Below are 12,748 nucleotides of genomic sequence, written 5' to 3' on the forward strand. Positions count from 1 at the left end.
CATATGTATCTAGAGACTACATTTTCACTACGACAGATAATTCTATAGACATTACAGAAATATTTAGAAGAAAATCATTGGCTGTTCAGAGAAATACTTATTAAGGATGAAGTATAGTGAGTGAATGTTTTGAAACAAAAGTCTATGAAAATTCTATTTAAGTTTGTGACTGATGATGAGGCTTCATGATAGGAGCATTCAAATATTTTAGATCAAGAATTCCTTCTGGCCAGGCATGTTGGTGCACACCTGCAATCCCAGCAGCCTGGGAGTCTGAGGCAAGAGAGTCACAAGTTCAAAGCCAGCCTCAGCAATTTAGCAAGGCCCTAACCAACTTATGTGTCTTTTTTCAGCACACAGGAAAAGTTTGTCTTTACACAGTACTTTATACTTGGAAAGACTGATAAAATTTTAGTAGTATTAACAACATTTTCTAAAATACATGCAGGTGACATTTTCTTTTTAGTCATGTTCTAGTAACTATGGGGTATTGTTTCTCAAAATTAGGACAGTTTAATATGTATAAGATTATGTATTGATTTTTTTTAAAAAAGTTGATGTAAATATTTTAATACTTAGGTTTCTTAGTATACTTTTTGTTTGTATTTTAAAGGCCAAACTGTTTTCAGATAGTAGTTCAGCACTTCAGTGAAGAACATTACATCTTTTACTTTGCAGGAGAAACACCAGAACAAGCAGAGGTAAGATACTGTTTCTTGAGCTGGGGTTGTGACTTGATAGTAGAGTACTTGCGTAGCATGTGTGAGGCACTGGGCTCCATTCTCAGAACCACATATAAATAAATGAATAAAGATTCATCAACATCTAAAAAAATACTTTAAAACAGATCCTGTTTCTTTAACTACTGGAAATATTTCTGTTAGCTCATGTTTTCTTTTAAATTAGAATAGAAAACTCTTACCTTTAAGATGCAATAAAAGGATGTCTGAAATCTAATCTTTTTTATTTTAAGAGAACTTTCACATGTAAAAATTTTTTTTGAAAGAAATGCAAAAACAAATGCAGTGAAGGGTTATTTTTAATTTAAAATTGAACTTTAAAAACTATGTCAAGTCTTTGAATGTTTATATAAAATCTCTGCATTAAAGATTATAGATAGTCTCAGTGAAATCCAAAGTTAAATCAGTTAGTTTTGTTAACTATTATTGTTTACATTGGTTAAACCCTTGTATGAACAAAAAGTTCAATCATCAAGAGGAAAAATATTTTAGGGATTTTCTTTCTACATATTCTCTTGGTCTAAGTTTAGCATTAGCCGTTGACCCATATGCAGTATCATTGTAACATAAAATTTTTAAGTAAGTCTTTGAAGAAATGTTTTCAAAAGTCTCCTTTTAAAAACATTTTCTTTAAATGTTAATATTTCTGGCATGCTTAGTTGTATTTTGTACAAATATGGATTTATTTCTGCTTTTACTTTATGGAAGGAACTTAAAGATGGCTAAGAAGCAACTAAAGTGGCTTCACTGGATTGGAAGTAGAACAGATTTGCTAACCATGTATATAAGGCAAATGATCTTCAAACCCTGGGAGACTGAAACAGGAATTGCAAGTTCAAAGCCAGTCTCAACAACTGAGACCCTTTCTCAGAATCAAAAGGGCTGGATGTAAGGCTTAGTGTATAGAACCCCTGGGTTCTATCCCTAGTACTATAAAACATAACAAAACAAACTAATAATAATAATTTAACAATCCTGTGGGTCCTAGTATGGGCCCCTGACTCAAAAATTATGAAAATTCAGACTCAGAAAAAATATAATGGATGATGAGTCTTAGTTTATAGTTTGTCATATTTCAAATCATTATAAAATAGTTCAAATACTTATTTTCCTAATAATGCCATGTTTGTTTGTAGGTATATATTCCCAATTTTAAGATGAGAAAAGTAGGGCTCAAAACATTTTGGTAACTTAGATTTTTTTTTTTTTTAATGATAGAAATTGATTTAGGGATAGAAATTTAAATGCCAGTATCCTATCTTCTAGATATTTGGTCATTTTCCTTCTTTCTGAATAAAGATGTGTCACATACCTTGATGACATTTCAGTTTTTTTTCCAAGTCTCACTTAAAATGTTTTTATATGCTTTTTCCATAATCTACTTTCCATGTACCATAAAAAGTCCAAATGAGGGATTTTTCACTGGTTGAACCCAAGTCTTGAAATAAAAGTTCAGTCATGAAGAAGAAAAATATTTGTCAATTTGTTGGGGTTGCAGGGTTGTGATAATTGATTTGGATTGGATTTGCTCTCCTTTAATATTCTTTAAATACAGATGGTTTAGATTCATTGAAAGAGCGAACAAACTAGACAAAAATTAAAATAAAGCAGTATAGAGTCTTTCAGAAATTTTAAGCTAAAATAAATATTTAGATTTTTTAATAAACCTAAATTGTTCTTTTTTTTTTCCAGAGTAGTAGATGTTTAACATTTTAAAATGTAGTTATAATTTAAATATCAGGCCAAAATGATTTCTAAAATCTCATGTTATATCTAAAGGGCTGGAAATAACCCAACTCACTTACATGTTTCTATCTTTATATTGTGGTCTGAGGTAAAAATTAGAATGCTTTTCATATCAGTTATCACATTATCAGTTGGTTTTGAAATTGGCCTTCTCTCCTCATAAAATGTTAAAAGCTTAACTACAGACAGACATTTCTTCCAAGGTAGTACTTGTTGAGGAGAAACACTTTTGGTTAATTAATGGTCATTCATTGATATACTTAAAATTAATGTAGGGATTCTACATAAATTCAAGCAATTTTTTACATATATATATATATTTTTTTTTTTTCCTTACTCCATTGGGGCACAAATATAGTATAGAATAGTCTTAGACTAGAAATGGAAATCTAAAGAAAAAAATTTAATTTGAAGAAAAGAAATTGACAGTTGGAAACCAAACAAATTAATGTGTATGTCTTTCAAATGGTATGTTATTTTTTGTAGGATTGGATGAAAGGTCTGCAGGCATTTTGCAATTTACGGAAAAGTAGTCCAGGAACATGTAATAAACGTCTTCGTCAGGTGAAACTTTATTTGATTTGTAATTGTCAAGTTTCATTATATTTCATTTATTGCTTTTTATCTTTTTATGTTTCTATGTTTTTGCAACATTTCTGTAGAAAGGTTAATCTTTTCAGGCATTTTAAAGCCTTACTACCATTTGCTTTAGTAGTAGAAACAATGTGTTATTTCTTTATGAAAGACAGTGCTTTCTGTATACCTACCTCTGGTTCTTAGTCTGTTCTTCAAACCAAGAAAAGTAATGTATTCAGTTGGGAATTTTTTTTCCTTCAAAAAATTATTTTGGCCTATCCCAAAAATGTAGAACTAAAAGTATTATTGAAAGGGTTATCTGACATAGAGTACTAACCTGAGTGACTTTTGGGCTTTTTACTATATAGTGATTGTTTTGAAACCTACTTCATAACTCTTAAGGAATCTGAAACATTAATAACAAGGCCCATACTTCAATTTTTGGAAAGTTAAGCTAGGAGTTCTCTTTTTATATGTATGTAAGAGCAACTTTATATTCTTCAGCTTTTAGATTTTTTTTCTTCATAGGAATCCCTAGATTATTGGGGGAAAAAATTGTTAAATTCTTGGGATTTTTAGAAAGGCTTAATATAATACATATTTATTGACGAAAGAATTTCCAAAACGCTTGTCAAATTTAATATACTATTCTATTGGAAATGGATAAATGGCAATTTAAGTAACCAGACCCTGTAATCTAGAGTCTGGCCCTTCTTGCAAGGATATTTAATTATATACATAATCACCATATGTCATTAAAACATAAAAATTTTAAATGTTATAGAAAATCAGATTGGATTTTTTCAAATAGCAGCAAATTGTATGTTGTATGAAACTTATAATTGTAGCTATAATCATAGCTAACATTTGTGAGCCTTTTTTGTGTGTCAGATACTCTGCTATGTGCTCTATATATACTGTTTCTAGTCCTTATGACCTTCAGTGCAGTCTTTATACATTTTATACATGAGAGAAAGGCAAGGCTCAAACAGACTGACTTGTCCAAGTTCACACATGTAGATGAATAGAGAAAAAGATGACTTGATACTAGGAGGCAGAAGGTCTTGAATTTTGGACCAACACTGATAAGCAACTAAGCTTCCTTGGATTTGTATCCTTTTCTGTAAAATCACAAGGCAGACACAGTGTTTGAAAAACATTTTTTAGCTAATGAATTCTCTTTTGTAGTGATAGAATATTTCAGGTTAGTACTATCCATCATTCAAGATTTTGATTCAGGGTAGTGAGAGGTGTCTACTTTTTGTATATGGTAGAAAGGTGTATTTCATTACTCTGCAAGAAAATAATAGAAATAACTTACAAAATTTGTGTTTTTATTTGAGACAAATTTTAAGTGAGAAGGATTATTTTAAATGCTTAAATGTTGCATTCTGTAGTATGTCACATGAAAGAAGACAAGCAGAAAAACAAGTCACTATTTTTTATTATTTCATAATAATTGTTTTAGAAACCTAATGTATAATTCTTTCAACCTGGGGTAATCATTTTTGTGTTTTCTTCAGGTCAGCAGCCTTGTTTTACATATTGAAGAAGCCCATAAACTACCAGTAAAACATTTTACTAATCCATATTGTAATATCTACCTGAATAGCGTCCAAGTAGCAAAAACTCATGCAAGGGAAGGGCAAAACCCAGTGTGGTCTGAGGAGTTTGTCTTTGAGTAAGTTTTATTTTATCATTACATTAAATCACTTAAAAAAAAAAAACTATATTGCATTTTCTTTCCTTTTTTGGAGGGGAGTCTCTGTAATCTATACTGTCAGAACAAGGAATCAAGTCTAGATGTTTTTTTTGTTTTTTTTTTTTTTTTTAATTTTTTTAATATTTATTTTTTAGTTTTCGGCGGACACAACATCTTTGTTGGTATGTGGTGCTGAGGATCGAACCCAGGCTGCACGCATGCCAGACGAGCGCGCTACCGCTTGAGCCACATCCCCAGCCCTAGATGTTTTAATATAACTCTTTTGTGTTGCATTTGTTCACCTTTATTAGTAAAGTGCTATGACCTTGGCTTTTTCACCTAATTATTAATATAAATTAGCATTATTGATAAGTCCAAAAACATACAAAATGATTACTAGGGTTTCTATGACCTATTTGAATGAATTATTGGTAGTTTAGGACATTAAAAATGGTAGAAAAGTGTGCTTATAGGCATTCCTGTATACCAAATAATAAAATATGTTGTCAAATCTAGTTTTTAGTGTAGCACACTTGTTTTTAACAGAAATTGAGGATTTATTTAGCATTAATACTGAAGAAATCAAGTAGTTAGAACATATTATTAATTCTTTTTCTCCTTGCTTCTGTAGTGATCTTCCTCCTGACATCAATAGATTTGAAATCACGCTTAGTAATAAAACAAAGAAAAGCAAAGATCCTGATATCTGTAAGTTGATATAGAAACTTTCTAAAGTACAAATAGCATCCTTTATTTATTTTTAGAATCACAATGATATATCTTAAAATAGAAATTAAAAACAAATGAAAGTACTGTAATTCGAGATAGTTTCTTACTGTAATCTAAAGTTTAGATTATTTGAGAGGGTGTATCTAAGAAAAAAATAGCTAAATTGTACATATTGTAAACTTAAGCCCTTAAGACTAAAACAGACGTCTTTCTCCAGCAAATAAAGAATAAATGGTAACAATGGTAATTTTTCCGTGGGACTTCCCCTCTCCCTTCTTCCTTTCTACTTTTTCCTACTTTCCTGTACTTAGCATATCTAAGTAAAAATGTACTCTATTAAAAAAGGATTCTTTGAACTAGAGTATGTTATTTGTTCACTCTAATCTCCAAATGCTCCTAGTTCTTGTTCTCAGCAGCAGCACACTTCTTCTCAGACTATTGCTAGAACAGATGTCAGTGGGGTTTAGCATTCACATCAGGGTGAATTAGGTTAATACCATCTTAAAACTCAAGCTTAGGGAAGGAAGTGATATGTATTAACTGATAGATCAAAGCCTGAATTTATCTCTATAAAATGTTTATTCTGTAATTGCTATACTATTTAAACATAACATTTTTTTGTGGTTCCCCTTTACTTTCATGTGCTTAGTAATCATAGAAAAGGAAAGCCATACGTCCTATTTGGACTGTAATCTCTCTTTTTTCCCCTCTACTTTTTCACTTATCCTATTACAAATCAGCTCAAGAGTTACCTGTTTGGAATGAATTTTTAATTTTCCTAGGCTGAATTAGATACTATTTCTTTAAAAAGCATTAACCACTATTACAGCACTTATCACACTATACCATAATCGATTTCTTGCAAGACCCTGTCTTAATCATCTCTATATGCCATGCCCATCCATCACAACCTAGCATACAGTAGGCATTAAGTAAATGAAGTAAGCTAATAAGTACTGAATTTGTGGTAGAAAACCCCTTTAATAAAAAGCATGTAACACTGTGGAGAAGACTGAAAATTTAATGAAGTCATTGTTTTCCTTTCAAAGTATTTATGCGCTGCCAGTTAAGCAGGTTACAGAAAGGACATGCCACCGACGAATGGTTTCTGCTCAGCTCCCACATACCACTAAAAGGTATTGAACCAGGATCTCTGCGTGTTCGAGCACGATATTCTATGGAAAAAATCATGCCAGAAGAAGAGTACAGTGAATTTAAAGAGGTACTGTCTTATTCGCCAGTCTAATTATTTTTAATGACATTCTTAATAGAAACATTTACCATTTAATAAAAGATCCATTAAGTTAAATATAGTAATTTCAAAGCTTAGTGGCATACTGATAACCAGAGCTTAAAAATCATGTGGTATAATTTTGATCTTACAAGACTAGAAATATGGCCAGGCATGGTGGCTCATGCCTGTAATTCCAGTGACTTGGGCTGCTAAAGCCAGAGGACCACAAGTTCAAGTCCAGTCTCAGCAATCCAGTGAGCCCCTAAACAACTCAGTGAGAACCAGTCTCGAAATAAAAAATTAAAAGGGCTTGGGGATATAGCTCAGTGGCAAAAAGCCCCTGGGTTCAATCCCCATTACCAAAAAAAGAATTAAGAAATATGTAGGCATCAAACATACTGGTATTTTAAATAAATTTATTCAGGACCTACTTCTTTAAAAATAACATGAAAAACAACTATTTCCTGTTAGTCTCACCGAGAATATGTAATGCTCTGAATTTTCAACCATCTTTTTTAAAATGCCATTTTAGCTTATACTGCAAAAAGAACTTCATGTAGTCTATGCTTTATCACATGTATGTGGACAAGACCGAACACTACTGGCTAGCATCCTACTAAGGATTTTCCTTCATGAAAAGCTTGAATCATTGTTGTTATGTACACTAAATGACAGAGAAATAAGCATGGAAGGTGAGTATGGATGTGTAAAAATGGGCTAATAATTAGATTTATATGTTTATTATATAAATATGTAGATATCTGGGCTCTGTCTTCAGATAATTAAATCATAGCAGAGAAAAGTTATTCTGTTTTTTCTTCATTTAAAAATTGCAATTGAAACGTCAGTATTCCTCCTTACATTGGTTAATATGGGAGGCTAATATTTCTAATATGTTCCTGATGTAACAGGTATGTATGTATTACAAGCTCTAAGAAAGTGATTTCTGAGTCTAGATCAATGGCCCAATAAGCTTCTCTATTAAGAAAACTTTAGTATACTTACTATAATGTCTTTTTACTTACTAATGGACATTTGATGTCAGTTAAATTTTATTTCTTGCTTAGTAGTTCCCAGGCCATGGGACACACAGTCCTTTTAACCACTTTACTGATAATGTCAGAATAATCCATTTCCTCCCAGTACTTTGATTTAGTAACAGTATTTGCTTCTAAGTTCCCTAAAAACATTGCAAAGTCTAGAACTATTTCCTTTTAATCATAAAAATTGTAAAAATACATAGATTTGTCAAGGAGTAGATAAAATAGTGGTATATATTTTACAGTGAAATTCTTTTCCAGTAATATTTATTAAAATGTTTCAATAACTAATAATTTATACTCGGGTTTTATGTTATTATTTGGAAATGGACTCAGACTTTTCAAAGCATGAAATGAGATAGCAAAGCAGGCATTTTTTGGTTTCAGTCTTATCACTAACTAGCTAACTGATCTGAGACAAGTGATATAACGATTCTGAGTTTTCCTTTTTTCCATATGAAAATGATGGTGTTAATTCCTTCTTCTTATGATCTAATTTTGATTTACCACACATGAAAGTCTTTTACAAGAGTTGTTAGAATTATGTCATTATAATCGATACTTCAGTGCTGCATAGTGCACTTAAAGGTTATAACTGTTGCAGAAAAATAATTTAATTTCTAATTTGGTCACCTTAGTAGAGTCCTCTACAAATCATCTTTTAATATAAATGTTTGTGTAGATGAAGCCACTACTCTGTTTAGAGCCACAACACTTGCAAGTACCTTGATGGAGCAATATATGAAAGCCACTGCTACACAATTTGTTCATCATGCTTTGAAAGACTCCATCTTAAAGATAATGGAAAGCAAACAATCTTGTGAGGTAAGAATTTAATGCTATAAGTATTTCAGCAAATAGCATATATTAATTAGTAATTATTATAACAAATTGCATTTTAAGGAAAATACATTTTCTAAAACTATCCATCAAAGCAGTTATACCTTCTGTAATACATTTATAAAATGTATTTGGACATGTATGTAATACATTTATAAAAATGTGAAAAAGATTTTTTTTTAAAAAAGCGGTACTTTAGGAGTAGGGGTTTAGCATGTAGCTCAGTCATAAAACACTTGTTAGAATGTGTACGGTACTGAGTTTAATCTCCAGCATCACACATGTGCTTTATTTTGGAATTAGAAATTATTAAATTGTACCAGAAATTCATGATTTTCATTTTGATTTTCTCCTACTATACTAATGAACAAGAATTTGCTACTTTCATGTGCATCACATAAATTTGAGTGTTTTAGGGACTTTTATTGAACAGATTGAGTATCTCTTAATCCAAAATGCTGGGACCAGAAGTATTTCAGATTTGGGATTCCCCCTCGCCCCTGATTTTAGACATTTCCATGTACACAAAACTAATTTATATACTTTATATACACAGAGGGTAATGTTATAAGATATTTTTAGTGTGCTTGTGCTTTAATTAAGATACACCATATGAAGTCAAGTATAGAATTTTTCACTTGTGGCAACATGTTAACACTCAAGTTTTGTAACTAGGTACATTTCAGATTTTGGATTTTCCAATTAGGGATGCTTACTTAACCTGTAAAACTACATAACACTTCACAACACAGATTTGTCCTTGGAAGGTCTTTTGGGGAAAGGTGATTATAAGGAAAGCAAATAAAATCATGTTTTTAGTATGATTAAAGCTTCATTATATATAAGATGATGAGTAGAAACTCACATGGCTATTATATTATTTTCATGGTGGAGCAGTTAAAAAGAAAGATACTGATTATACCTTTTTGAATAATAAGGAATTTCTTTTAATGTTGGAACTGTCAAAATGTTAATTCTGGGGCTGCTGTTGTGGCTCAGTGGTAGAATGCTTGCCTAGCATGTGTGAGGCACTGGATTCAATCCTCAGTACTGCATATAAATACAAATAAAGGTTCATTGACAAAAATAATTTAAAATTATGTTAATTCTGCACTAAGTTGTCAGTTCTTATTTAGTAAAGGGAAGAGATGAGTGATCTGGCGTTGAAAATCTAGGATAATGCCATAGTTGATCTAACCATGAAAGATGATGCAGAAATGCAGCAAGTCTGTAGAGAATCCCTGAACTCCTAATAGAAGGAATTCATACTTTCTTAAACCCACTCCATTGACACCAGTCCAGAACTTAATTTTAAGATTTCAGTTTTCAGAAAGGATTATGATTCTGCCTAAGGCATTGGTATTTTCATTAGCCATTATATAAGTCCCACCTCATTCAGAAAAGCCTTTTTATTTAATCATTTTTTCCTTCAGATAAATAAAATTAATTAATCACTGCTTGGTTTTCAGTTGAATAGTTGGGAATGAATGATAGAGCAGCTACTTAAAATTCCCGTTTATGCAAAGTATAAAAGGAAAGACGATACAATAGAAAAATTGAGAATCTTGAAAACTGTTTGTTTACCTTGATTTATTTGTATTTATCATTGCCAAAATGGATTTATATTTATCTGTTCCTTAGTTAAGTCCATCCAAATTAGAAAAAAATGAAGATGTGAACACTAATTTAGCACACCTATTGAACATACTTTCAGAACTTGTAGAGAAAATATTCATGGCTTCAGAAATACTTCCACCGTAAGTAGTAAAATCTTCATTTGACAAGAATTGTCTACTTGTGTTTTGAAAAAATTGTTTTTCTAAAGTATATGTAAGCTGTCTATTCCTGATATTATTATACTCTGAAAAAGTTATAGTTTTAAATCTTTACAAGGTGAACTGTACTTAAGGAAAAAGAGTGAAAGTATCCAGAGAAAAATATTCTTAAAGAAAGTCGAATGAAATACTTAGATTTGGAAAACAAACCATGCATATCTAGTATCTTGTGAAGTGAATAAAGGGGGCCTGTCACCTCAGATTTAAGAAGATATGAAAGACATGTTGTCTATTTACTCTATTTGAATTTCTTGTTCAAAATGTATACCAGAGGGTTAGGAATGTGGCTCTGGACTAGAGTGCTCACCTAGCATGCACAAGGCCCTGGGTTCTTTCCCCAGCACTGCAATAAAAAAGAAAGAAAAAAATTAAAAAATGTATTCCAGATGTCAATATCATTCTATATCTGCTTAAGTGCCTCCAGTGTTAGCGAACGTTCTTATTCAAGTAGATGTAATTAACAAGTCAAAAGTGTTTTTCCACAGAACTTATACCACAATAGTTATCTATCCTCATTCCAATATTTGTTCCATACTTTCATTAAAGACAGGCAGTCTAAATTGGATCATGATAAACTCACTGGATTATGTTTTCCTTACCTCTTGCTAAATGTGTTTCTTATTACTTTTCCCAAAATACTTTTTTGAGGGGAAAGGCCAGTTGAATTAAAATGTGGTGTATTTGGGTAAAACTTTTGGCTGCCGTGAAATCAGTATTTTTTACTTTTTTTTTCTGTATTGAGATGATTGTGTTATTTTGGCAGGACACTGAGATATATTTATGGGTGTTTACAGAAATCTGTTCAACACAAATGGCCTACAAATACCACCATGAGAACAAGAGTTGTTAGGTAAGTTTCATTAATTCATTTGTTACAACATTCTATATAGCACACACTGATTTTTGCGTGTGTGTGTACATACACATTTTTATTTAGGTATTCGTACACATATACACATATAGAGAAAGAGAGAGACATTTGGTGCTAAGAGAGAAGAGCAATAATTGAACCATTTATATACTGATTAATTGATTTGTAACACAGTCTTTTACTTAGGGCTGATCTTCAGCCAAAGCCTCCAGTTCCAAAGCTTGTTTCAGTTTGATCATTCAACAATAATTAGGTAAAACTGCTTTGGTAATTCTTTGGAATTTGGGAGCTTATATGTGGGAACTTCATTATTATCATTCTAACTTACTCTTCCAATGAAGAAACAGATTTAAAGAAGTTACATTGTTCACCTAAGGATATATGGAATATTAGTAACCAAGACAGAACTAAAGCAAATTCAACCTGATATCTTTAACATTGTTGCAAGCTTTTGTTAGTAAGCACAACCCTACCAATACAACATCATTGGAAGTTTAGTGCAAATGCATCAGAAATGAAGCAGTTTTCTAATAATTTATTATGTAAAATATATACTGTCAGTTATGTCAGATCTCAAAAAAACAGGTAATTACTAAAAGACACCAATATATAATATTATATATTGGTGTCTTTTAGCAATTAGTTTTGAAATGTGTATTAGTCCTCCCTCCAATCTAAATTTTTTCAAGTGTTTCTACTTCTTGCACACATGAAATTTTTCCTGGGTAGGTAGGGGTATAGCTCAGTACCAGGGCACTTTCCTAACATGTGCAAAAGCCCTTTGTTAGACCCCGTACCACTATTATGCAAAGAGAGGAGGAAAAAAAAAAAAAAAACACCACCTCAAAATAACTCTCTTGATTGGTTATATTTAAAAATTATAAATTCTCTACTTATTGGTTATAGTGGTAACAGAGGAAAGGAAAAGGGTTACAAACAATATTTCAATAGTTATGTTTATCATGAAAATTAACTGTTAAGCACAGTAGAAAATTCTCCTATAATATTGATATAGTATCACAAGGTGTTTTAGGGGCCAACCTTTTAAATATGTGTAGGTACTTACATATTCCTTTTAAATTTAAAATAATCTCTAAAAACTAACAAAGTAGATTTGTCCACTTTTGCATTCTTACATGGAGCCAGGTTAAGTTTTAGGTTCACAAAGCCTACTAGAGTGAAATCCAGATTTAAAGATTTAATTATAGCTACATAATTGCTACAAATGCTGTTTGAGAAATAGCATTTATTTTCTAACAGTCCAAAATTAACAATATAGAATACATTTGCAGGTTAACAAATAACAAAGACTGTGCCAGTAGTCTCTAGATGGACTTTTTATAAACTATTTAGGGAATAATGCTTGTCTTTTAGTAGGTCAAGTATTAGTATGGATTCCTCCTAAAAGAAAATAATCTACTGGACAATATATATA

At 31.3% G+C, this 12,748-nt stretch overlaps 1 protein-coding gene across 4 annotated transcripts in view; it reads left to right on the plus strand.

The window, feature by feature from the left end:
* Rasa1 (RAS p21 protein activator 1) overlaps window positions 1-12,748 on the plus strand; it is a 109,874-nt gene that overhangs the window by 75,630 nt on the left and 21,496 nt on the right. For all 4 annotated transcript variants that reach the window (XM_015497873.2, XM_048800251.1, XM_015497872.2 and 1 more), the window contains 9 exons: window positions 614-701; window positions 2,973-3,050; window positions 4,586-4,743; window positions 5,396-5,472; window positions 6,543-6,715; window positions 7,260-7,419; window positions 8,450-8,592; window positions 10,249-10,364; window positions 11,206-11,292. In XM_015497873.2, the coding sequence (XP_015353359.1) occupies window positions 614-701; window positions 2,973-3,050; window positions 4,586-4,743; window positions 5,396-5,472; window positions 6,543-6,715; window positions 7,260-7,419; window positions 8,450-8,592; window positions 10,249-10,364; window positions 11,206-11,292 (1,080 nt within the window). The remainder of the gene's footprint in view (window positions 1-613; window positions 702-2,972; window positions 3,051-4,585; window positions 4,744-5,395; window positions 5,473-6,542; window positions 6,716-7,259; window positions 7,420-8,449; window positions 8,593-10,248; window positions 10,365-11,205; window positions 11,293-12,748) is intronic.

Source organism: Marmota marmota, unplaced genomic scaffold, assembly GCF_001458135.2.
Source record: "Marmota marmota marmota unplaced genomic scaffold, marMar, whole genome shotgun sequence".
NCBI classification, from domain to species: Eukaryota; Metazoa; Chordata; class Mammalia; order Rodentia; family Sciuridae; genus Marmota; species Marmota marmota.